We start from the raw sequence: 27,360 nt of genomic DNA on the forward strand, positions 1-27,360 counted from the left end.
ATTAAGAATATTAAACAAATGCATAGATGCTATTTTTAAGAAATTTATTGGCTTAATAAATGTTGTACAAAATTAGTCTATGAAACACCATAAGAGCAAGAATTAAACTGTAATTATATTTTGTTTACTGTATTTTAGTGGGGGGAATACAATTTTGTTTTTTTTTTTTTTAAATAAACATTCTCAAAATCTGAAATAGACATTGATTTTAAAAAGCAGCACAATAATACTCTTTGTCTCACAGGAAGAGCCAGAAACACAGGTGTCTCATTTTTTTCTCCATTTGAATCAGAGGGTGACAGCACTACACTGATAAAGCTTACTTCTGCATTTCTAGACCGCTCAACAGAAATTCTTTACAAAACACCCTCAGAATAACAGTAGTAAAATCAGGAGGTTAAGTAAGTATCTGAAAGGCTCAGTGGTTTAATACTTTCTGACATAGTAACAGATGGCTGAAACTGTAAGGGGAATTTCCATCCCAATACAAATGTACATGTCATAAAATAAAAATCCATCCCGAGCAAGGCAGTCATGTTTTCTGTTCCTTGAAGAAGTCTGTTCCTTTCAACTCTTCTGGTAGATAGTCCTGTTCTACAGGCTCCTTGTACATGGGGTTATATTTATAGCCTTTACCGTAGCCCAAGTTCTTCATAAGCCTTGTTGGGGCATTTCTCAGGTGCAGCGGAACAGGTGGCAGAGGTCCCGTGTGCATCCTCAGACATTCTTTGACATTGTTATAGGCCCTGTAGACCTCTATAGACTTCGGTGCTCTGGCGAAGTACACTACACATTGTGCTAGAATGACCTGGAAAGAAGAAAAGGGAAAGTGTTAAATGACTGCTTTTAAGTTCTCTGGGAGAAGGTCTGTTATTCAGGTTGTTCATGTAGCATGACAGGGGTTATGTTTTTAATTGACCTCTGCCTGCTACTATAGTATGAACATTAGTACTTAACAACAATGCAGCTCTTCATGATTCTCACTACTAGAAAAAAATAGCTACTTAAGAATATCAGAGTATGTAATTTTATATAAGAGGGTCCAGAAAAGGCCACAAAGATGATCAAAGGAAAGGCTGAGAGAAGTGGGTTTGTTCAGGCTTGGGGGAAACCTTATCACAATGCTCCAGTATTTAAAAGGTGGCTGCAAAGAAGATGGAGACTTCCTTTTTACAAGGAGTCACAGGGAAAAGATGAGGGGTAATGGGTACAAGTTACTCCTGGGGAGATTGCGATTAGACCCAAGAGTGAATTTTTTCACAATGAGAACAATCAGCCATTGGAATAATCTCCCCAGGGAAGTGGTGGATTCCCCAACATTGGACACCTTTAAGATTCAGCTGTACAGGGTGCTGGGCCATTTTGTCTAGATAGTAATTTTGCCAAGAAAGTTTAGACCAGATGATCCTTAAGGTCCCTTCCAACCTGGTGTTCTATGATTCTGTGATGATTCTATGATTTACAACAGAGCAAAAGAAATGGAGAGAGCAAAATTATGTTAATTCGCATACCACATTTTAACTATAAATATGCAGTGAATTTTATTTCAAAGTACAACATCTATCTTAAGATCTATGATGTTCTCTTACTTGTCAAAGAAGGGGCATGTTGAAGGAACAAGTCACTAAGTTTGCCTTGTCCTTGCAATCTCTGTTTATTTTTATCATTACAACTATGTTTTACAGCCTGCAGTACTTTCAGATCAGTAAATTAATGAAACCTTTACCTCACATTCTGGCATTCCAATGAAGTGACAACCTTGATAAGCAGCAACTGCTTGTGTTAAAGCCAGAGGATCTGCCAGCCCTACAAAAAGGGATCAGATAAGGTTCAGATCAGGTTATCCATGCACATTTCAAAGTTGCTTTCTCAGATGTTGTAACTTCTAGGACAATGTTTCGCATCCATAAGATGTACTCCCTCCATCCACCTTCTTTCTTCTTCTGTTCCCCCCAAAAAAGAAAAGTCTAAATCATGGCTATGATTTAACCGACTGAATCTGTTGCCACACGGTGGCAGCCTGAGCAGTAGCTGCCCGTGTGTGGTTCACTTATGTTTTGGAAGTGAGAAAGAAATGGGGAAATACTGCTACATAGACACAGCTTCCCCAGATCTCCTAACTCTTCACCCACCACATCGGTGGTAAAATTTTGCTGCATCCATTACTTTCAAGAAGTCAATCAAGAGACCTTATACCTAGGGAACCAGCTACCAAATCTGAGGTTTGCAAGTCAGGGTAGACATTAACCTTCTGCAATCATTAAAAAAATACAGACACCCCTAAACTATGCATTTGCTGTGACACAAGTTTACTGTTGACCTACAATCACCATTGTTTAAAGAATCCATATTAATACACTGCCAAAACCTGAACTCAAAAATCTTTGTTTCTCCTGCAACAGGTAATCATCACAATGATATCACATGTAGGTCCCTGTCTGCAGATACAAAGTTTTTTTTGATTGTGGAGCATTTCAGTGTTTTGTACCCATTTTGCACATAGCAGTTCTGGGGTTGTTTTTTTCCCCACACGCCAGTCTTTGGAAACCAGAAGCCTGCAGATCTTCGTCCAACATAATATTCCAACACAAAATACCACAAATACTTACCTATATCTTCACTTGCAAACCTCACCAGCCTCCTTGCCACGTAGAGCGGATCCTCACCACCTTCAAGCATTCGAGCAAGCCAGTAAAGGGAAGCGTTTTCGTCTGAGCCTCTCATAGACTTATGCAGGGCAGAGATGCAGTTGTAATGTTCTTCTCCTATTTAGAATGGGGGAGAAGAGAAACACAAAGCTGTTAGGAGGAAATTAAGTTAAACACATTTAAGGGAGCAGAATATATTTTACTAGATCACAGCAGGTAAACATAACCTGCTTCTTTCAGTTCTTTGTATTTATACGTGTTTATTGTGTTCATTGATGGTTTCAGCACATTCCTGCTTTGCCACGTGGGTCGTTACACTAACTACATAACAGAGCAACAGCAGATGAAAAGGAGGTTGTTTTTTTATACATTACAAGGCAAACGATTTGATTTTGGTAACCTAATGATCTTTCCTTCAAAAGAAAAAAAAACCAACCAAACTTCACACCTGATATTTTAAGCATTTAGGAAGAAAACTCTATGTGAATATCTCATAATTGACAAAGAGCACATATAAACCACTCACTGTTGCTTTTGGACATGCACACAGCTCTGAGAAGGCAACAGAAGAATGACAGAAATCCAGTTCCATACAATAATGATATTTTTGAAAAAACAAATTTCACATCAATGAAAACTTGAAAATAAAGCATGCAGTAAATCAGATATGCTTGCTGTATTATATGGGGGAAAAAAGGAAACACTGCTGTGGATACACAATGATGGCACATAACACAATCTGGAGGAAACAGGATCACAGCACACAACCCTGGCAAACCCCTATGGAATGTCTGGTTCAGTTGTAGACACCTGCACTACTGGAGGGTTCCTGAAAACTAAGCAGCTCAAACAAAAAAAACATGAACAAAATGAAACAAAGAAGTCAATTACCTGAAATGCCAGACAGCTAAGTAAGAGGTGGGAAGACTGAATTATTTACACAGATTTTTTAACACTAAATATAAGATTAGATACGGACTCCACGGAGAAACAAAGCCATTTGACAACTCTTGTAGGGCTACAGTTAAAAATAGAGGGTCAGCATTACAAACAACAAATGAGACCATTCCTGCTTGCAAGTTTTCTCCGTGCAGCTTGTTTTGATTCTTATGCATTACTTTTAATCAAACTTCTAAGAGTATTTTGCTGTGGTATTGTTGTTAAACTCTCCACATAATCTGTCTCCTTATGTTTTAAAGTGTCTGGTATTCTTTGGCTCACAGCTAACTGTGTATTATAAAGGCAACTGGCTGCATTCACAGCCGTCTGTTAATATTTCTCTTCTTCCTACTGCTAAAAGGATTTACAGCCCCAGGGCCATATCAGAACACACCACCCTTGCTTGTAGACACCGCAAAATAAAAGGCCGCATGCAAAGCCCCTAAGCCACTGCAATTGCCCTTTCCAAAGCCAGAAGACCCCCACCTCCCAGCTGAGAACCTGGGTCCATCTTCCTGCATGGCTGTTCACACCGCAGCATGGTTCTGTGGGGAATGCCAGGCATACACAGGCCGGCAGCTATTTTTGATAGGACTCCACGCCGCTAGCCCTGTGGCACGCAGTCATCCCTTGTGCCAACACAAACAGCATGTCTGTGCTCCGTCATAACACTTGAGTTAGCAGCAATAAACCCAAGCAGCTGAACTCGCATCGTCCTCCTGGCAGAGGCGTCTCTTGGTCTCTTAAAAGCAAGGAAGAAACCCTGAAAATATCCCCAGAGGTTGCGCTTGCCCAGATTTTTTTTGCTGGAGTGCTTTTATACGCTGTTTGGGCTACTGTAAAGTGTCACACTTGAGGGTACCAGATAGAGAGGCAGAAGGAAACCAGCGGATAGGCTGTGGGATATTTTTAGAGTATGTCACTGAGAAAGGGGACAGTTTTTTCCCTTTATCTCCTTCCTCACAAAGTTAATGTCAGTGACTGAGTCATCAACATGATGACAATACTTATAAATGAGACTTGGACTTCTTCAGAAATATTGTGCAGTTTCAATTAAAGGCAAAATACAATTACAAACATTGGACAATTAGGGTTTATGTTTCTTGTTTAAAGATACAGTTTACATGTTTTCTATGTAAGATACCAGAAGCAGTTTTTAAAAAATTAGACAGAACTTTATCTAGACCTTTATTTGTTTGCTCTCTCAGGTTGGTTAGCCAATACACAGATTTTGGACTTTTAAATTCAGCTGAGAGACAGACACACGCAAACTTATCTACTGCCGCTGTTCTGCATCCTGGATGCCTCTGGAAATCAACATTCCATAAAGAGTTTTTGGAATTAAAATACATTTGCTCTATGCAGCTTCCACAAAGGCAAATAGCTTTCCTAAGAGAAAAAGGATACTGTAGAGGAGGCTTTGTGGATGACAGGATTTTCTAGAGTGTCTAATCTATAGAGATGCATAAATCTTCTTGATTCCCAGTTTTGTGCCCCTAAATTGGTTTATGTGCTCATGAAGAGTTTTCTAGCTAGTTTATTTAAGATGTTGATTTATCTAAAGTCTTATTGGTAAAAGACATTGAAAAGGCCTCATTCACTGACCATAACTAATTTCTAGACTTCTTCAGCGATCCCTATTTGTAAAGGCAGAAGGCAAAAGTAAAATAACAGTCCCCATCTCACATTCCTGTCAGTCTTAGCCAGAGGTAAACATCAACTGCTCACCAATAAAAGAGAGAAGAAAGCCTTAGATGAAAGACTAGAAGACAGCATGGGTGAAAAGACTTCTCATTCTGGCCCAGAAGAAAACAGTTAAGCTGGCAAAAAACATGATGGCACGAGACACCTTCTCCACAGAAAAGGAAGGAACAACCCTGTTACAGATTACAGAATAAATTATCTCCATCTTAACGCATTCCCAGTCTTTACCATGAGTGAAGCTACGTTACCACAAAGATAATGAGTTAAAATCCTGCAATTATTCTGATCTACATCTTTGGTATTTGCCAGTAAATCACTGTCAGCAGTGAGACACAATACATAAGAGGAAGAAGAGACAATACAACTCTATCTTAAATATCTAGTCTTTGTCCATTTGCAGTTAATTTTAATTAATTTGGTTGCTGCACCATTTTCTCAAAAAATCAAAAATTTAAAAAATGCAACTGAAAGCTATAATCTGACTGAACAGTTTGTTTCCGCTCGCACTGCAAGGGCGGCTGCTGGCTGTGAAACTTGACTAGAGCTGTTTCTTTGTCCTTCCAGCTAAAATGCACAGACTATCTGCCCAAAGATCTTGCCTTTACATGCCTGCACACAGATCAGAACAACAGCCTAATGACTGGATTAAGAATAATTTCCTTCCTAGACTACTTGGTGAAAGTACAAAAAAGAATGCCCAACTACATATATTTGCCAAATTTTGCTGAAGGTGAGCAAAAATAATTATGTAAAATCAAAATTCCATATTTACATAACTCTGAGCACTACTCAAGTCATAGCTGGCTGCTGTCATGATTAGACAGCACCATGTATGTCCCCTCATTTTATAAGGCTGAAGCACTTTATTAGAAGATTGCAGATTCCACTCAAGAAATGGGATTCAAAAAGTTTTTACTAAAACATGCTACAAAAATGTCTCTATTTATACAGCAGCCTCTATCCAGAAGCCCTTTGTACATAAAAAGACAACTAGGTATCTCTACTACAGATAAAAATGATCAACCAAGATGCAGACTACTCTGCAGAAGAGAGAAATTTTGTAAAGGCACATACTCAGGTAACCTGCTATTGTGACAGTATCTGTGGCAGGTTCTTTGGCATTCATACAATCAAGAAAAACAGCATTTTCCCCTCTGAAAATCTCTTAACTAAAAAACCCAAACCTCTACACAGAGCTCGAAGGATTTCTGCCATGGAGAAGGGGCTGACGTGTGCTATTCCGCAAGCCTCAGAAAGAGGCACTGCAGCCACCTCCAAGGGAGCACACATGCGTAGGAGGGCCCGGAGCAATGACCACGGCAAGCGTTCTGCATGGCAGCAGCCACAGGGCGACAGCAAATGCACAAGGGAATCACACAATGCGAGAGACTCCCACCAGTAAACTGGTCAGGTTTTCTGCTCTCTCCTAATCATGACTTCTTCCTGCCACTGACCCCATACAATTTTTCTTCTCCCCCCCCCCCCCCCCTACCCTCCACTGTTCAGCTGCCACCATATCAATATCTGCCCAGCTGACTTTTTCCTGACAATGAGCCATCATTTCCTCTTTGCAGCAAGAATGCTGCAAGCAGGCATGTATGTTACAAACTACCTCGAGAAACCTCTCATCACAAGTTTTGAGTAGTGACAGTTAATTGAGTATAACGGATACAGTGACAAAACAAAAATCAATCAGTTCTCCAAATACTGCTTGGCATAATCATTTGATACTAAACTGCACAGGCTGTCAGGCACTGGAACAGGCTGCCCAGGGAAGTGGTGGAGTCATCATCCCTGGAGGTGTTTAAAAGACGTTTAGACGAGTTTCTTAGGGACATGGTTTAGTGCTAGAGCTGGGTTATGGTTGGAATAGACGATCTTGAGGGTCTCTTTCAACTGAAATGATTCTGTGATTCTATGATGGAAGTATTGCTGAGGAACTACTGTACACATTCAAGGGGATTCACCCCATCTTTTAATACTCACTCTTTGATTTTTAACCCTCTCACATAAAATGGTATAGTGGTCAATATTGTGATGCCTAACATTGCTAAGTCACAGATTTAGCAAGAGCGTTTATCACATTAGAAAGCCTAAAATGTAATTAGGTTTATGGGACCTGCCCTAGGTAAGCTATAAAAGTCACTACCTCAAAGAGCCACTCTAAAAACAAAGTAAATTGCTCAAGTTTTCACATAACACATTGTTGTGAATGTGAGCACTTCCAAGTCTTTCAAAGGAGTAGAAGTGCAATGGGAGCTTTAAAGCCCTTCAAGAACAAACCTCCTCATTAAATTACTTCTCTCTCTTTCCATTGCAACCCTCTTAAAAGACAATATTCTAATAACCTTAAAGAACAAATAATTTCACAATAGAACTGTTTGAAGGGCAGCAAATATGTCTTTCAGCTAACCTACACTTCCTAAGTGGCAAGAGGAATGCCTGTTTAGGAGGAATTTCTGGGTGAGCCTGCAATACTGTAAAGGAAAAGTAGTTTTGAGGCCAAATTTCAGCTCAAACACTTTTACCAGAGCAGCTGGTACAAAGAGGGGAGAAGAAACAGAACATATAAAGGCTATCAGCTCTTGAGAATGCTGCATCTCAGAAACTGTCTCAGGTACTCACCTGCTCGGTCGTACAAGATGTGCGATCGCTGTAGCCCTTCCTTTACATGCTCTTCTGTTATCAGAATGCCATCCGCAGAGCCACCTGTGGTCCCATGCAAAGGAGTGGTTTTCCCCACTGCTAGTCTGGCCTGAACTGCTAACTGGAGTCCATTCAGTCCAGTCCTTGCATCACCATCACAGAGGTAGGCCAGGGCGTTGAGAGCTTTCTCCTCTATGTACACTGGGAATCTGCAACAGAACAACCACATGTTGTCAGCCCCCATCACGCTCCTCTCCTTGCACACTGTGCTGGAGGTGGCACTTCTTCACAAGGTTTGTTGAGAGGCAGCTGTGTTTAAGTTTTGTTCTTAACCCATTCTGTCACGATTAAGCATTGCAGAGCCTGGGAGAACGCCGTGGGAGCCGACCCCTCTTCCTTCTGCCCGTATGCATGTTAAATACAACTGCACATCAAAAAGGTATGGCAGGAGTTCTCATCTATTTAACGTCCCTATTTTTACTCATTTCATTAAATGGAAACTAGGGTTATGATTTTGCCAGAGTACAATTCTGGCACAGTCAGTTGAACTTCACAAAGTTTACTCCATCAGCATTTCATAGCTAGCACTTCAAATTCCTTGCTGGAGGGACAATTAAAAGGTAGGAAGCTATCCAAATGCACATGAGGGAATACAGTGAGATATAAAGTAATTCACATAATGTTTTGAACCAACTACCAACAGCAAGAGCTGCTATCGTATGGTTCTTTAAAAAGCAAGAGTTGGAAGGATTGTTTACATTGTCAGTGTTCTTGCCATCTACTACTCAAAGCGTGCCAGGACTATACAAACACATGAAAAAGGCCAAACTCCACTGAACACTCCATTTGATTGAAAAAGACAGAAAGAGCTGAGAAATGCAGCAACAGGTAAAGATTCTCCTGAGATCTCACAGTGGATCTATGAAAAATCTGGGAAAATAACAAAGTTCCCAAGCTCCTTCTCCAGGTTTTCACCTGCCGGGGTGCAGTCGCCACTGCTGGGGCACATGTAAACCAGCTCTCCTCTCTGCATGGGAAATGCATACTGCTGAGCATCTGGCCCTCAAACTTTAGTGACGTAGACAAGGTAATGGCCAAGGTTTTCACCAGGCAGAGGGTACCACTGATTTGATTTGGGAACAGCAGCTACTGGAGTTAAAGCACGGCACTGGGTAATGGCCCTAACTTAGCTGTTTCTAGTAGCTGCACTGAAAATTAAGAGAGACACGTATCAGCGGAAATTAACGCACAGAGCTTGGTGTGAGAGGCAATTCTTATGAAGCTCTTGTGTGCCAAATAATTAAGGATTCACAACAGCCCTGCACTTTATTCTCCGGAAAGATTTATTAGTGTTATTACCAGTGGTGTACAAAAAGGCAACGCCAGGGCTCCTGGACACATGTATCCACTAATCTTCATTAATTGCCTCCTCTTCCTCCTTGCAAGCCCATGTTATTCTTTTCTGTGACAAGCACAAGATGGTAGGTGCTGGAAAAACTTCAACAGTCAGTGTTTGAGCCCTCTCATGCCCAAATGTGAGAGGGAAAAGCTCATTAGGCTTCAATCTTAATCCACGTCACTGTAAGTGAAGGCCAACAAATATCTTCTAGGGCCATAATTCAACACTACAGAGAGTAGGCAGCAGGAATCACATCCCGTGGGAAAAATAAATCTATCTATATACACATATACATGTTGTCATATTTTATTTCCGTCTCTTTATTTTTCACGTATTTGATAAAGCTGGAAAAAAATGTTACATGCATACACAGTGGCACTCCAAAATAACTGCACTATCTCCAAGGTGTTTCAAACACTTTCGTGTTTGAACAGGGAAGCAGAAGAATATAACAGTGCAGCGATTGGTCAAGTATCTCATGTATCAAATTCCTTGAAAATCAGGGAGCAAAATTGACCCCTCAGCAATACAGATGGTCACCAGATTTTTCTATGTGCCACAAAAGAAACCAGCCAAGAAAGCAAACCCAATTTTTAAAATCCCAGCAAGCACTACAAACAGACAGCCTGCTGCTAATACCTCCACCAACAGGCAACAAAACCAAATCTGCTGCACGCTGAGAGAACACTTCACATACACCAGCAGGGCAGAGTGAAGAGAAGGTTTCATCTGCAAGGAGTAAGCTTTTTGCCTCCTGTTTGCAGAGAAGAACACCGTGTGCTTGAGGCCTCCTCATACCGATACCCACAACTGCACTCAGCGACTGCAAGTGGAAGAGGAGTGCTGAGAGCACTGAAAGGCAGGTATTACGCTTGCAAGAAGCTACAAGCAGTCTGTCCCAAACAAAGCTGAGGCCTCAGAGCACTTTTGCCATTTATTTGCTAATTGGAAGCTGGGAAAAAAAGTAAAGTTGTATTTCCACCTCTTCAGTTTCTCTACAGGACTCTAAGTGGCCTGTTGACTCAATGCAAGCAATTAGTATTGCAGGAATTGAAACAAATATGCACGAGAAGTATGGAAAACCTTGTTATAAGGAAAGGCCTTGTTCACTTCCATGGTGAAATCCAAGTTACAACATACTGATAGCAGAAATTCCACTCCTAATTATGTCTTACGTATTAGGCTGACCCAGTCCATGTCTACAATAATAGCATTACATACAGGACATGATAAAGAATGAGAATAAATTGAGAAAATTTCCACAGACGAGCTATTTGCACAGCATATTGATGAAATTCACTGATTGAAAATAACATAATGCTTCCCTGTTCCATAATCTCAGTTCCATTCACACTCAGTGTTTCAAAATAAAACATTTTATAATCAGAATCGCTGAACTGAGTTATTTTTCCTGAGGAATTAAAATATTAAATTCAATTTTTTTGATGATTTAACTTCACTAGACAGGAGCCCAATTTTGAAATCAGGATGACAATTATTTCAATACCTTGGTTTCCAAAAGACACATACTGTATTTTACATTTTTAAGCCCATTCTGTCTTCAGAAGCTTACGCGCCCTACACTCTCCCACTTTACCTGACTTCTGGCACACCCTACAACTGCAAGGCAGAATAACTCCCATGCCTTCTGGCCTCTTCCAAAGCTCCCGATCCCTTTGCAGATGGGCAATCTCGTGGTTTTTTTCACTCTCCAAAATTAACACTGAGCACCCACTGGATGCCAGTGCTCAATGTTGGTACCTTGTAACTGATGATACTTGGAGACAAAAACATAAACAAGAAGGGACACCCTAGGATCCATTACTCACTGAGCATAAGCTGATATACTAGCTTAAGGAATGGAAAACTACCACTACAGGATAATAAATCCTTCTTCCAATTCCTTCTTATCTCCATACCCTCAAGACAGTTTGTGCCAAGAACCAACATGAAACCTATGATGAACTACCCAAAAAACCTGTACAACACCGCAGCCGTTTGATCCAATGACAAGAGGGTGTAAGCAATATCAGAGAGTAAATATAAGGAAGTCCAAGCAATGAGAACCTTTATGATGAAAGATTTTTAAATATCTGAGCAGAAAGCGAGCTGAAGAACCCATTGCTTCTTTCACATATAAATTAGTATTTTCTTAACTTTCTCAGTGTCAATTATTCTCACTACATCCACTCCTTGACAGATTGCAACACTTTTTCAGGAAAACACAGTTCTTCATCTGAAATACTGCACTATGACATGTATTGCTTACTGCTTTACAGCGTTGTCTTTGAATGTTGCCTCTCATCCCCGCAACTCTCTTTCCTGCAAAGAAATTGGATGGATGTTCCAAAAGGGAATAATTTTCAAAAAGGTATCAAACACTGAACACCCAAAAGAAGCCCATCTTCAACACTGTGATTTACAAACCAGTGAACTGGAAACCTGTCAGGACTTGTAATACAGCCACTAACAAACTGAACTGCCTGAGGTCTGGGCTTGCCAACGGGAAACTGGAGATCCTTTCATTTCCCTCAGCTGTGAGCCTCCTGTGCTGTCTAACTTCAAACACATTAATCCACCATCCAGTTTACTGTCCAACTTCAATTAGAGATACCACTCCGAGGGCAGAACTTGAATGATAAAAATAAAAAGCCAAGAAAAGAATAATTTGATTTCCTCCATCACTGACATAGTGCAAGTGTAGTGTATCAGTGAACACCTGGAATAGTTTGTGCTATTACTGAGACACTGTGAATTGCAGAAAGCACAAGCAAATTTTCAGCAATATAAAGTGTCTTTAACATTGACATCTCCTTACTTTTCTTCTTCACAAGTATCTTTCTTCCTTTCATATTCCTCCATCTTTCAGCTTAATCTACTGCAGGCTTTAAGAGGCACAATTTGATGGCAGGAAAGTTGATGGAAATATAACACAAAGCACATCTTACCTTAAATAAATCCAGTAACTAATATGAAAACTGTCAAAGATGCTTTAGGAGCATGATGACATAACAAAGAAAGATACTAAAGTACGTAACACCTCCTGCTAGTTCTATTTCAGCTTTACAGCAAGAAAAGGCCACAGTGGGATGAAAGGGAAGCCAGATGACCTAACCTTATCAGAAACCTGCAGAAATGGTGGAAGCAAGATAAGAAAAGCCACCAAGAAAATTCAAGGAAACAGATTTGAGTAGATCACACTTTCCTTTTGATAACTGCTGCATATGCACAGAGTGCAGAGACAACGAAACCAATTGAATCACTCAGTGATGGCTACATTCTCACTGGGCACAAAAGATGCCTGTAGACTGAGGAAGATTTACCCTCACCGTATTCCTCAAGGTAATAGGAGAGACCACAAAGAATCATCCTCTTCTTCAAAATCTCATTTAGGTCAGCCACGGTGTCAGACAAGTGATGTGATACCAAGACAGTTTGATAAACTGAGGGCAAATTGCACATGCAGGACTTCATACTACACTTCCATGTTTGGGAAGGGAGGCTCATGTGGGGAATGAAATCCAACATTCGACGTACGTATCTCTAGATCTCTGCAGCATTTGCAAAGTGGGCATGCCCCACATTTGGTGACATGGTGCCTTACAGCTCCTTTTCCAACTCTGGAACAAAGATAAGCACAGTGAATGACCTATTAAACTGTAATCGGTGACTTTGATTTGTTCCTCAGGAAACAACACGAACGCTGTTATCTGCCTGCATCTAACGACAGCCCTGCTTCATAGAGGCAGGGAGGTGAAGAGGTAAAAGATGAACTACAGCTGTTCCTGCAGGGTGGCAGGTGGAGAGAAAATGAACAAGCAGAAATGGTATGGACAGAGAAGGAAGAAGAAGGAATTAACAAGGAGACCAAAACCAGAACCACAGTAAGGGACAGGATGGCTTATAAATAGACAAATGCATCAGCAACAGTATGTATCATGTACAGACCAGAACCAGATAGTGGCAGAAAAGACAAGAAAGACTTAACACACAACTGCAAACAATGCTTCTAAATTCTGAACCGCATTTTTATGTTTAACTTCTTGGTTCCCATGTTAGCCATTGGAGTGGGGTCCTCTCTCTCCATGGACAGATTTCTGAAACTGTGCTGGTCTGACAGTCTGCCTGCCAGACTTCCTTCAGTTTGATGAAGCACCACACCAGGCTGTTTAAATCATCCACAGCTAACGGAAGGTTACAGATATGGAGAGTCTCGTGAAACCCAAACCCAAACAACTGCAGCTGAAACTATGCCTTGTACTTTAATCCTGCACAGAAACGAAAGTCTCTGAACCCCAATCAGGGTGTAGCCACAACCACAGCTGTGCCATTACATTAAGGCTGACATGCAGTACTGCCGCTCTTCTAAAATTCACATTACTACAAATTCACATTACTACAAATGAGTAAAGCATGAGGCACAGTACCCTAAAAATAAAAAGGGAATAGCTTTCCTCCCCTGCCCTGACCTTAGTGTTCAGGTTAGCAATTCCTAGTACTTACATTCTGTGATAAAGCTGAAGGACAAAGAGGATTCCCTCTCATGTATTTTATATGGAGTACCTGCCCAATTACCACTATGTCAATACACTGTAGATTACTAGAAGTGTAGACAAGCATCAACAGGAAGGAAGTGTAATAACTTGCGTGAAAGTAGCACAGTACCAAGCCTTAATTGCCAGCTAGCCATTTCAGAAGGCAAATAACATCCCTTATGGACAAATCTGGAGTTTTTCCAAAACTCTCCCAAATGTTTCACATGACTTTATCTGGCTTGGACAACAAGGAACAGTGCAAAACAAAGACTCTTAAAACAATCTATTAACACCTCACGGCAACAGATCCCTCTCCCCACAGCATACGATAAAATATACCGTAGCACTTATCCTGCAACTAAAGATCCTCCCTGATCTTATTAAAAAAAAAACCAACAAACTTCAGTCAGGCACTTCCAAATCAATTTAAGAGGGGATGCCCCATACACCACTTAATAGTAATGTGATGCTTTTACAACCAGTAGCAAGAAGTAACACACATTAGGACATGACAGAGCCCCAGTTGAAGGCTTCCACAGCAAATCCTCAGCAGCAGGATGGATTTAAATATCCTGGGAGGGTGAGTCAGGAGCTACAGATCCAAGTATAAAACTCTTTCCTAATCCAGACAGCGAGATTATGTTTTGGATGGAGAGAGCCAGTGCTTTGAATTCTTTCTCTCTTGTCACCCCCTGCCCCTGCCATATGCTGTCACTTCTTTTCTTTACTGTCAGAAGTGGCTAGGGTTTCTCTTCCCACCCCCAACTGCTTCATTCTCTCCCTGGCAGGCAGTCAATTCCTCAGGCTGTGTGCGTTAACACCCTGCAGCCCATAAAGTACTCACTCTGAGCTCCCGCTGCTGCTGCCAGTCGCAGAGCTGCTGTGCTGGTCACCCTGGCCCAAAACCTGGACCCCTAGGGACCTGACGGCCCGCATCAGAATTGCCTCCATTGCTTCAACCGAGAGCTTCTCCAGGACGATCACCCGGCACCGGCTCAGAAGAGCAGCGTTGACTTGGAAGGAAGGGTTTTCTGTGGTCGCTCCTATCAGAGTCACCATCCCGCACTCGACGTGAGGAAGGAAAGTGTCCTGAGGATGGGAGGGAAGCAGAAAAAGCTGATCTCGATTAATGACAGCCTGAAACATTCCATGTGAGTAGGCTACATTTTTCATGTCTTGTGAGTCTTTGGGTTCCCTGTTGATATGACAAATAACCTCACTGACAGGGCAGCTCATCTGCTTAACTATCTAAATGATTTAATTGCACACACACACAGCACGTTATGGGCTGTTCACCTTAATAACTTATGTTTGCAATGAGAATGGCCCTACCAGTTCACAAGAAACAGTGTCAAAAGTCTGCATATTTTTATTTCTGTGGCTTTGGTTCATTGCTTGGCGAACATAGGATATAATGAAATTTCCTTGTGAAATATAACGAATAGTGAGGCTACTCCTAAAAACTCTTTGAACCAATCTTTAGGGCTACAGTTCTCTACACAAGATGGCTCAGAAATCTGTAGAAAGATTGGAATATGGTTTTATATAGGAACTGCAATCTGTAGTACAGAATTCAAGCTTTCCATGGTATGACTATGGTCTGGTTTGCTTTTTTTTTTAGTGGTACTATGGTCTCTTTTCTTGCAGAGAAGAGGGGAAAACATGAAACCAAACACTCTAGGCACATCCACAAATCACACCTTTTTAAAGGTAATGCAGAATGCTACCCCTGTGGAGGGGGTGGAAATCAAGATCTGTACGGCAAACATTACTAACGTGACTTTGCAGAAATTAAATTTCAGAAAAATGTCATATGCAGGCCAGCACATAAGTTAACTACAAGTATAGCACAGTTTTTATTTATAACGGTGAATCACAATAATTAAACATTGATTAGAAGTTAGTTAAGGAATTTAATTTTTACGTTTTTCCCATTTCATCTACTAAAAGCATTAACATTAAAATCAAAAGCCCAAAGTAAGCTATCCTTTTAAGGCAAAGCAGGAAATTTGACAAAAGTGATGACAAAGGCTTTTTCCAAAACGTGGTGTGGTGTAATACCTGCTGAGATTTATTGAAACGATGGATCTCGTCAATAAAGAGGATGGTTTTTCTCTTGAAGAGTCTTTTTTCATTCTGGGCTTGGCTGATGACATCTCGAACATCATTTGTCTTGGCACTTGTGGCTGACAGTGTCACAAACCTCGTGCCATTCTTTTTGCTGCTGTTGGCTATGATATGTGCCAGTGTAGTCTGAAACAGCAATAGGAAAAAATTTGTAAAAATTGTTTTGGACACAGAAAATACTTTTTAAAAGGAAATATGCAAAGAACAATGCTATATGTTCTGGACATAGGGACAGTGTTGACAGTTTATAGAGTAAGGTATTTTAGTTCATGCTATTCTAGCACACAGAAGACTTGAAAACTTCCTGCTAGAGGTAGCTGTCAATTCCACCACTGCATTTCGAATGCCTGCACTTTCACGAACCAAACCTCTTCAGTCACAATACTGAAAAGGCCAGCAATGACAGCTGTCTCCTCTACCACAGAAGAAAAACTCTTCACCAAATATATTTGTGTCACAGAAGACGTGCTGACTGCAATTCGCTGTGCAGTTATTTTGGAGCATATGTTAATGGATAAAGAGCTGGACTACCCTGAGACACCTGCAACCACATTTAAGAAATAAAAACCTACAATGTTGTTAATTAAAGCCTTTACTATTTCCACTGTACATAAAAATGAAATTGATCAGAAAGTAGTTCTCTACAAAAGCAAGAGAATGTTAGTACTGAAAAAATAAATGTATACTTAAGAAAATGTAACTCTTTAAATATAAACAGTCAACAGTAATCGAATGCTGGCCCAGGGAAGTAAAGGACAGCTAACTGGACAAACTGTCGTTTTACTAAGCAGCTATGTTTTTTGTTTTGTTTTGTTTTTCCTTATAGACAACTCCTTTAGAGCAGAATTTGTTCATAGGGAATTTCACTTAGCCTAGCAAAGCACAGAAGCAAGTTCTGGTACTACCTCCCAGAGAGATTCACTACACCTGAACACACCACAGGCATAAGTTTCAGATCTTCCTTGGCAACACTTAGTAAAGGCAGCATTATCTGCACGTCCCAAGCAGAGCATGTATCTGTTTGAAAGCACTGCTAGAGAAAAACAGGTGATTGCTTATTAAAGAATGAGCTCAAGGAGACTGAAGACAGGAAAGCCTCAGCAGATGAGGAGCGAGACAGGTGCCAACAAAACCGCTTCAGAAGATGTTCCAAGTACTGAGGTTAAAGCAGCAGGTGCTGCCAACCTGATCCTCTTGCAGGGAGACTCCAGAAGCAACCATCTACCACGCAGCCACCAGTGAGGTTGGCAAGACCTCATTCACTGCCCTAACAGCACTGCTCTGCCTCTTTAATGGATCTCCTCATCCCTGAAATGGCAACCAGCCCCAGATGGGAAAGGGGAGGATGTATCACTATTTATTCTTGTTTTATGTTTAGTAAGGGCTTCCTGATTGTCCTCAGAAGAGGTGTCATTTCACGTCCTGATACAAGACTCGCATTCCGTGTCAGATCCTCTCTCACTCCCAAAGCTCAAAGCACCTGCCCCTGCCGCTCCCCTCCCTATATTGCTGGAGAAGACAAGACTGGGAAGACACGCTGGAAAGTGCTTGCAGCAAAGCCTACAGATATCAGGAAGATCTAGGAAACCAAAGAACAAAAGTGAAACTATCTTTGAAACTAAGCTAACAAAATAAAACCAAAGTTAGTGTTTCCTTACAAAAGGCCCTTCCTTCAGAATGTACTTTCAGAGGATGCATCCATGCCTTGAAGAATCACTGAAAGCATGGAAACCCCTAATATATCAAATTTGAGGATGAAAAAGCAAAAATGTAACTCTTCCTTCTCTGAAAGTGGGAGGGGTACGAAGGAGGTGAGGGGGAGGGAATCAAGTAGCTATTCTTGTACCTCCATTTGAACTGGTAGCTCATACTTCATCCTGGCCCGTGTTCACCAGGTCACAGATAGTTTTGTTGTTTAAACAAACAAACAGCAAGGAATTGTTTTGAAACGCATGCACAGTCATCCATATTTCTACCCCTAATTCAGGAAAAAAATTACAAAGATATTTGTTTGAAAGTTACTATTAGACCAAGAACCTACTTGAGAACTGCTGCACAGCTTTCAGCCAGCATGCCTCTCTCCCTCCCTGCCAACTTCTCGGTCAAGAAAGGTTGTAATAAGAATAACATATATGGCCTTTCAAAAGCAATGCTTAACATGGACAGGCATGTTCATGGCCTCTTCCCTCTGTTCTGCACAATCAATCATACGGCAAGTCAAACTGCCCATCACGCTCCGGTCAAACTTTCCTCATTTGTCTGAAAGCTTATTATTTCCCAAGAGCTCAATTTTTTTCTGCTGCCTTTTCTCCTACCATGCCAAGCAAAAGTCAGTAACATGCTACACTCTTCTCTCCCTCTTTGTTACTATCAGGTTACAACCTAAGGAACATATAACCCAGTGGAGACTTAATATAAGCAGGGTAGGCTGAGTATGAAGGCACTAGCACAGAAGAATTGCAACTGGTACGCTAAACCTCTAGATTCTCTGACTAAACTCAGGTGCAATGTATTTGAAAGACAAGAAGAAAATTAGAAATCTGATATGGAATGAGCAGAAAAATACACACTGAATATCCTTCATCATCTGAAATGAATTTTGAAGTAGATGTGATTGTTACATTAGAAAAAAAGTATTTTAAAATAGTGACACTAATGTTGCAATTTAATATGAATGAATACATCTGTATCGGAACCAGCAAAACAAGCAGGAAGAGGAAATCTAAACAAGTAGATATTGTGCTTCTTTTATTAGACAGGTGTTCCTCCTTTACATTGTGTTTTTTTCCACATGAGGAGGAGCAGAAATATTGTTTCCCGTAAATTAAGTAGTATTTATAGCAATGAGGATAGGAGTGATCCTGCAAATTAACCTTTTGTTAACTTCACTAAAAACTATACCTTCCAAAGCTTGCAGTGCAATAACCTTGCCCCTTTCAGAAATCAATCTCAATTCTCTTCTATTATCCCACCAAACTGTCCAAACCCACACCTATCATCTCAAGTTTTATGCTGAAAATTGTAAGACCATACTGACTTACCTGTTTAGACAGGCTAAAGAAGTGCCATTGTCAAGAGCCATTTTGAAACATATCTACCAAGGAACTAATGAACCATTACTCACCAATGAATAACATTTTCAACTTGAGCCTGTGGTCACTGATTTGCAGATCCATTGCACACAAAACAAATACTAAATGACTGAAACGCTCCTCCACTGTCCTGCAAATTTCTTCATGTCAGCCCAAATGAGAATATCTTTTCCCAAAGGCTGCAGCTAACTGAGATTTTAAAAAAACCTCACCAACCTAACAAAAAAAATAGCCTAGCAAGCTCACTTCCAGCAACTATGCTACCAGTTCTTCAAGGTTTTGATATGAGTTATGGATGAAATAAAAGCAGCCCACAAAGTGTGCTTGGCTCCACACACCTCTCACTGTCAGAGCAGATAAGTCAATCAGATTTGCTCTTTTTGGTTAGTTGGATGTTTGTACCAGGAGACAAGAATTATCTGTATGTCCACATGTCTCATTGACTGGGCAACCCTCTTTGAGTGTAACCTGTTGCCCTGTTCTCTGTGCTGCCACCAGTCAGTGCAACCTCACACCCAAGGCTGGAAGAGAACAGTAAAAATCAAGTACAAATTAAGCCTGTCCTAGTTCAATGACTAACATTACCCACTCAGAAGCAATGTGGTCTTTTCATTTTTGCATCTCCTTACCAGGCCATTAAACTACACCCACTGCACTAGCTCACCAAAGTCCCTTCCAGGAATAAAGAGTGGTACTGCCTAGCTCTCTTCAGAAAGTAGAACTGAAAAAAATGGGAAGAGATTAGCGTATATGGTCAGATCATAGTCACAAAGGCTCCAGTCAAGAAGTTGACTCTGAAAACTAAGGTCATTCGTACCTCAGTCTTATGGAAGAACAGGTAGACCTCATTTAGGGATCTGTTTATGGTTGCCTGTTCACAGTGACTTTCCTTACTGATTCTTAAATCACATAAATTCATCAAAACAGCTGTTGTAGATGTCAATCACAGAAAACCCATGGTCTCTCAGTTTACATCTACACTGTGTTCAGCAGTCATGTCAGAGAGCTCCTGCAAGGGGTACAGAACAGCTCACAGACATTCTGTTCCAGCCTCCGAGTCATTTTCATTTCTCACAGCCTTTTCATGAGGAGGTGACATTCACACTACACCTTACAGAAGCACACTGGTGCAAGAGCTTTTCTTGCACCTGGATGGGCCCTTCCAACAAGTCTGAAAGGTTGTATGGTCTGCTAGGCCATGTTTAGGTGACCCAAGCAGATCTGGCACACATCTACACTAGGGTATAAACTGCAGCACAGCCTGGATTATTCCTGAGCAGGGATAATCTAGTTGGCATCTAGGCTTCCCCACCAAATGACTTTGCTGGCTTGTTCCAGAGCAAACCACAGTGTAAATTATGTTTGTGGCAGGGATGGCAAGAGACTGACAGCTTAGTACAAAACAAGAGCCCAACAGACTAACTACACTGATAGACTTGTAGTGTCTAAACAATGTTATCAGAGTTCTGAACTGGCATCCTGCTTTTTTCTGCTGACCTCTGACTATGACTTTCCATGTATTTTTTCTTCTTCCTTCATTATGGCCAGGATTTCCATATCTTTGCTTACATGGTGTTGCCACCAACAGCCTCTCCTCACCCTCAGCTCTCCCTTTGATTGCAGCAGGGCCATACTGTGGTTGACAACCAGTCACGAAAGGCCACACTGTTTTGCTGTCCTGAATGAGACACCAGTAGCGCCAGCATGCTTGGATGTCAGCCAGGGGCGCAGTTCCCTGGGACACAGCTTAAAAAGCTGGGGTCTGTCCTACACAACACTGGTGCGCTGACCCCAAGCTACCACACTGCATCACAGTAGATGAACCAGGCTGTGTCTAAAGGAAACTGGCAGGACAGCAGATGAACATGGCCCAGGGACACTGTCTGTAGAGATAAACGCAATCAGAAGTGGCAGCAGCTGGCATTTATATAAGGGCAGATGCTATTCTTACCCATCTTGTTTGGTTCCTCACACCCCAAATAGCCCCCCTGTGAGACTACTGGAGGAGTAAGACGTCATGGAACAACAGCCACAGCATGTGGTTTACAGCACTTCCAGAATCCAAGTCTGACCAAACATAAACAGAGGCAAGGTCATTGCATAATGTTTACTGAAATGGAGCTGTGCCTCCGTTTGCTGCATTTAGATTTGTCTCCTCATATTACATCTGCATTACAAATACAATAGTATTTTCTCTTCCAGTTTTCTTCTTCCTAGAGAGCTACCTTAAGTTATTCCTGATTTAGGCTGGCATAAGCAAAACCAAGCACACTGCATTCAAAGACTTAGAATCACAGAACCGTAGAATGTCCTGAGTTGGAAGGGACCCACATGGATCATTGTGTCCACCTCCTGTCCCTGCATAGGACAACCCCAAAATTCACACCATGTGTCATAGGGAGTTGTCCAATTGCTTCTTGTACACTGTCAGGCTTGAGGTCATGACTACCTCACTGGGGAGCCCATTCTAGTGCCCCAAGCAGTATGAATAAGAGAAGATGAAACACACTCAAGTAATCAAATAGCCATTTGGTTAATCACTTGAATTAGCAAAATAGAAAAAGCTGGAGGGAAGAGATCATAAATATGCAGGGAGCAAAATATGTAAGTTGGGCTTGCTGTTGGTGTTTCAATGTGTCATAGAGCAAAGTCTTGAATAAAAAAATAGGAAAGAAATACAAGGAGTCCTAGAAATAAAACATAAACTCAGTTGAGATTTGATAGAAACTTTAAAGACCACTTACTGGGTTTTTTTTATGTTTTGTACTCATATCAACACAGTATATTTTATCTTAGCACTAGATTGCAGATATGGACCCCAGAAAATCACATATCAATGTTCTTTGTCTTATCTTCCGTAGGGAGCAGGTTCCAGATGCTGCCTACTTTGTTCTTGTTAAACAGCAAACCTAAGAGGGAATGTTTACCGTATTTAACTACAGAATGTTCAGGTTTATAAGGCTTAAACTATATCTGTGGCAGCAAAATTATTCAGTGCTCAAGTTACGCTGTGACCCTCCACTAACTCTTTACTAAAATTGGTGCCTCATGGCAGACGAGCAAAAATCTAAATCCCTGCATTAAGGTGTCAGAAATCACAGTACAACTTACTCAGATTACACGAGGATTCATACACGCTTTTAAAAATTTGCATAGTCAGGATGAACAAGCTAACTGTTTCTAAGTTAATAACCATGGCATCTCTTCGAGGCAGTGTTTCTTCTTCTAGCCTGTGTCTGGTCAGCTTCTTAAAAACATGTTCTTGTAAAAGTAAAACCAAAAACAGAGTCAAATCCTTTTCACCCAGAGCATCATGGCTTCCTAAGAAACTAGGATGACAAAAGTACAAAGATCACGCAATACAGGTGCAATACAGACGGAAACTCAAAAGAAAATACTCACAATAGATATACGCTGATTTTGTTTTTCAGTTTTGATTGTGCTTCTTTGAATATTCAAGTGCAGCTGAGGCTGAAATCAACTTGGGCAGAGCAGTACAAAGCACATGTGTTTTTACTCAGGTACCTAGCTTTACCACTTTCATGATAAAAATTCTCCAGAAGTACTCTTGACGTACAATATGAAATACTGCATTTATAGCAGTTGAATGGCCAAGATTATTCTCTTCTTGCTTAGAGAAAGTCTGTTGAGCTACTACTTTTCATAAAAGTCCAGACTGATAAATAATATGTAAATTAATTTGAAATTTGGCTCCAAGGATTAATTCCATCTCCAGGTTTTTTTGTTTGGTTGTTTTTTTTACTTAGTCCAGCTCTACCCTTTTCAAAATAAGTACTGGTTAGTGTTGTATGTGGCTGTAGAAATGGAAGAAAGTATAGATGAGCTGCAACAACCAGATTCCAAGGGCAGCAGGAGTGTGAAGAGGTTTAAGGAGTCTACTACCATCTTACACAGCACTTCTGAATTTAGACCAACATATCTAATTATACTGCTATTTTAGCACCTACCCTCTAATGTAAGGCTAGTTGCTTATGGGCAGAGCTTAGCACATGGGCTTGTTACATTTGAAGCTACATAACACACAGTCGTTTCTTAATATTTTTCTCACTGAAAAAGACCATACTTAACAGAAGAAGTTTTTGATTATTAGTCCAATCAGTCTGGAGGCAGCGAGAATACTTACTACTCCTTCACAAGATCTTTCAAGTTGCAAACACTATATTACGTGATTCTTCATATAAAAAGAGAAATAGGCTTCATCTGTCCGATCTCCACCTGTTTCAGGTTACTTCTTAATGAAATGTTTACTTAAGACTTATTACACATGTACAGCCCAAATAGTAAGTGAATGAGACAGGCAGGCAACCACAGACTTCTGTTTCCATCCTTAGGGCAACTATTTTGCCTTGCACACTAAATATGTAAGGACAGGAATTGAATTAAAAAATTTCCAAGTAAAGGATGGAACTTTCAGTCATTTACCTGAGACAGACAATACCATACAAGAAGGCCTGAGATGAAACCATACTCTAGCACCACCCTAGAAATATTGATAAGCATAGGTGAAGGGAAAAGGTCAACTTTTTGCAGTAGGAATATCTGGTTCAGCCAGGAATGGATGGTCCATCAAGAGCTAGCTGACCACATGTAGCCTCAAAACTGTTTGTTCAAAAAGAGTAATGCAGAAAGGAGATAAGCTACCCAACAGCTTAAGTACTCGAAGAGAGAAAATGTAACAGATGGAACCGTTCCTTGATGAGGCAAAAGGCACAGTCTTGAGGGGAAGCAAGCTGGATGACTGATGAGCAGCCTTACTAAATACAACTCTGCATAAGGCATATGGGTGAGGAGGACAGGTCATGAGAGAGTGAAGGCATGAAACAGATCACCTGTTATTCAAAGACAGTCTTAGTACCGTAGGAGGTTCCCAAAGAAGACCTGAAACACAAGCGTAAGCTGTCACAAGCTCACAAAAAAACATTTCCACAGCCAAAAAAGTGGTTCATTAGACCACATCCCAAAGGTCACCGAATTCAGTTGTGTATTTAGTCTGAATTCTGTTCGGAGTGTATGTGGCCTTTGCTTTCTTACCACTGTATTTCTGACAGACATTTTTTCTAAGGAAAAAGAGCTTCAAGAAAGAACAAGCAGCCACTGTTGACACAGATCACAAGCAACGAAAGGCAAAAGAGTAGGAATAAATACAGAAGCAGGTGCCTGAACATGTTATTCAATAAGCTAGATTCCTATTTATTAAAGAGTTCAATTTCACTTCTCTCTCTGGCCACCTTACTTCTGTCAATCCACCTTCCCTTTAATGAGTTTTTAGAAACAACCCTTATTTACCTCATCTCCTCAGATCTCTTTCTGAATTACCTTGCTATTTTAAAGAAAGTGGCAATTCACCAGCAAGTTCACCAGCTGCTTCTTTTCAGGTGTATGTTATCTAGCCTAAGCAACCTGTTGCATCATTACTAATAGCATTCATCTATGAATTATTCTTATACCTGCTCCTTATTAATTATGATTAACTGGTATAATTATTCAAATATCATACATAGAAAGTTTATCTTCAAAGAAGTATGCTGAGAGGAACAAGCTGCTGCTCTGTCCTGAACTCTTCTGCTAGCATTAATTAATTGGTCATTATTTTCCCTATCCCAGATTTCCCATACATACTCTCACACATAATCAAGACATCTATCTAATATGCCAAACTTAGTGATGTGCTCACATTAGACTGACAGAGATACCTATATATTTTGCCTGCTTAGCTTCACCCCTCCACAAATCTGGAACACAGAAAAAGGACAAAATGAAGGTGAGATCTTTCAGTGCTTGCTCTTGATCACACCTGAGGCGTTCATTTGGTCTCCCCTCACTGCAGATGTGGATCCCTTCACTGCTGTGCTGCAATTGCAGTGTCTTTTGGGATTCAACATGGTCAGCTCCCAGTATCTTCAAAGAGGCAGAACAAGATTGCAGAGCAGCCAGATCCTTCAAAGACATTAGTTTCAGAGGGTTTGCATATGGGTGGATGAGTGCCTGACCACAGTGTCAGCTCCCTTCCACACCTGAGCTGCATTCTCAAGGGCCAGAATTTATGAGCTAAAGCAAACCCTACACTAGTAATCTGCCAGTATTTCACCTTGTTTCCTAGACAGTTTTACTGATTCTGTTTTGTTGCCGTTTTTAAGCTTCTCAGCTTCTGTGTTTTAATTAAAGGCTTTGGAGTTTACCCAATCTAAATTACGTGAAATCAACAAGTTTGTGAGTAACAAGTGCAAGCTGCAGCAAGCAGAGTTGGTGGTGATGAGCCACTTCTATTTTATTCAGGAGGAAAGTTGTGGTTTTCGTAATACAAGAAAACACTTGCAGGCATCGGCCAACATAAAGCCATTAGAGAAGGAGTGAAGAAGGCAGGAAAAAAGAGTGCGCTCTGAAAAATAAACCTTGAAGTTCATCAGCCTCGAAAGCTGCATGGAACAGAGAGGGCCCGACCATCCAGCCCGAGGTGGACGGTGCGAACTTGTGTCCGGTCGCGAATCGCCGCCCCGGCGGGCCCGGGGCAGGGCGGGAGCAGCGGCGGCGGGGCCCGGCAGCGCCACTCACCTTCCCGCAGCCCGGCGGCCCCCAGAGGATGAGGGAAGGGATTTCGTGTGACTCCAGCAGCGACCGCAGCAGGGTCTGCGCTCCCAGCACCCGCTCCTGACCCACGTAATCCCCCAGCGTGTCCGGCCGCAGCCGCTCGGCCAGGGGCTTCCCGCCCAGCTTCTCCTCCAGGCTGGCCCGGCGCAGCGCCGTCCCGCTGCCCGCTGCTGAGACTCCATCCTCCGGCTTCACGGCGGCCTCCTCCCGCCCCGCCCCGCTCCTCCTGCCGGGGGCTCCCGGGCTCTGCCCGCCGCCGCAGCCCTTGTGGAAGAGGGAGAAGACAGGGGTTGCGGCGGCCGGGCGGGCCTCCTCCGGCTCCCCCTGCGGCTGGCTCCCCGGCGGGGCGGCGGCGAGACGCGGCCGCTTGCAGGGGGGCGACGAGCCCGGTTCGGCCTCGCCCTCCGCGGCCTGCAAGCACCGGTCCAGGTGCGAGTTGATGTCCGCGCCCGGCAGCTCCCGCAGGCACACGGGGCACTGCACCAGCGGCTCCTCCATCGGCTCCCGCCGCGGACGGCCCCGTGAAGCGACCGGCGGCTGCGGCAGGAAGCGAGGCCGCCGGCCCTCGGCGCCCGCAGCCCTTCGGGAGCTGTAGTCCGCCCGGCCCCGCTCCCCGCCCCGAGCCCAGGGCATCGCGGGGCAGATTCCTCAGGGGCAGCGGCTCATCCGCTCTTAGTTGTGTCTGTAACCCGTGCTACCGTTTTTCTACCTTGACATAAGATGTTGAAAAATCTATTTGGGATGCCCCATCCCTGGAGACATCCAAGGCCAGGCTGGACGGGGCTCTGAGCAACCCGATGTAGTTGAAGATGTCCCTGCTTATGGCAGGGAAGTTGGACTAGATGAGCTATGGAGGTCCCTTCCAACCCAAACCATTTTGTGTTTCTATGTGCAGTATCTCTGTGGTCCCTCGTTCCAGGACAGTGCGGGGTTGTCACTGCTGGCTTTGTGGTGTGCAGATGCTGCCTCAGTGGGGTTGTGCAGCCTGGCTTGGGGAAGGGGTGGGAGAAGAGCAAGGCCACACCAGCCCCATTCTAATGTCCTGAAGCACTATGGAGCTACTTTGACGTCATGCTGATCAATATTGTTAAAGTGTGTGTATTTGGGGGTCCACCTGGTTGTTCATTGAAATGTGTGAAAGGGACCTGGGGATCCTGATGGACAGCAGGGTGGCCATGAGCCAGCACTGTGCCCTTGTGGCCAGGAAGGCCAATGGTACCCGGGGTGCATTAGAAGGGAGTGGTTAGTAGGTCAAGAGAGGTTCTCCTTCCCCTCTACTCTGCCCTGGTGAGACCGCATTTGGAATATTTGTCCAGTTCTGGGCCCCTCAGTTCCAGAAGGACAGGGAAATGCTGGAGAGAGTCCAGCGCAGGGCAACAAAGATGATTAAGGGAGTGGAGCATCTCCCTTATGAGGAAAGGCTGAGGGAGCTGGGGCTCTTTAGCTTGGAGGAGACTGAGGGGTGACCTTATTAATGTTTATAAATATATAAAGGGTGAGTATCACGAGGATGGAGCCAGGCTCTTCTTGGTCACAACCAATGCTAGGACAAGGGGCAATGGGTTCAAACTGGAACACAAGAGGTTCCACTTGAATTTGAGAAGAAAGTTCTTCACAGTGAAGGTGACAGAACACTGGAACAGGCTGCCCAGGGGGGTTGT

General features: G+C 42.3%; 1 protein-coding gene across 1 annotated transcript; it reads right to left on the reverse strand.

Annotated features, from left to right (window-relative positions):
- Positions 1 to 152: 152 nt before the first annotated feature.
- On the reverse strand, positions 153 to 26,276 carry WRNIP1 (WRN helicase interacting protein 1). The gene is made up of 7 exons (XM_082044164.1): positions 25,664 to 26,276; positions 15,933 to 16,124; positions 14,716 to 14,960; positions 7,917 to 8,146; positions 2,610 to 2,765; positions 1,727 to 1,806; positions 153 to 808 (listed from the first exon to the last, which is right to left on the reverse strand). The coding sequence occupies exons 1-7, from the start codon at positions 26,195 to 26,197 to the stop codon at positions 533 to 535; spliced, it is 1,713 nt and encodes a 570-aa protein (XP_081900290.1). The 5' UTR covers positions 26,198 to 26,276; the 3' UTR covers positions 153 to 532.
- Between the last annotated feature and the right edge of the window lie 1,084 nt (positions 26,277 to 27,360).

Source organism: Streptopelia decaocto (genome assembly GCF_964273445.1).
Source record: "Streptopelia decaocto genome assembly, chromosome: 2".
In the NCBI taxonomy this organism is placed as follows: Eukaryota; Metazoa; Chordata; class Aves; order Columbiformes; family Columbidae; genus Streptopelia; species Streptopelia decaocto.

Bases quoted from the DNA above. Each gene is read 5' to 3' on its own strand.
- WRNIP1 (XM_082044164.1), bottom strand. From the start codon at position 26,197: ATGGAGGAGCCGCTGGTGCAGTGCCCCGTGTGCCTGCGGGAGCTGCCG. The intron at 14,961-15,932 runs GTATTACACCAC...TCCCATCCTCAG, and splicing joins GTTTCAATAAATCTCAGCAG to GACACTTTCCTTCCTCACGT. The intron at 1,807-2,609 runs GTAAGTATTTGT...CCCTTTTTGTAG, and splicing joins GTTTGCAAGTGAAGATATAG to GGCTGGCAGATCCTCTGGCT.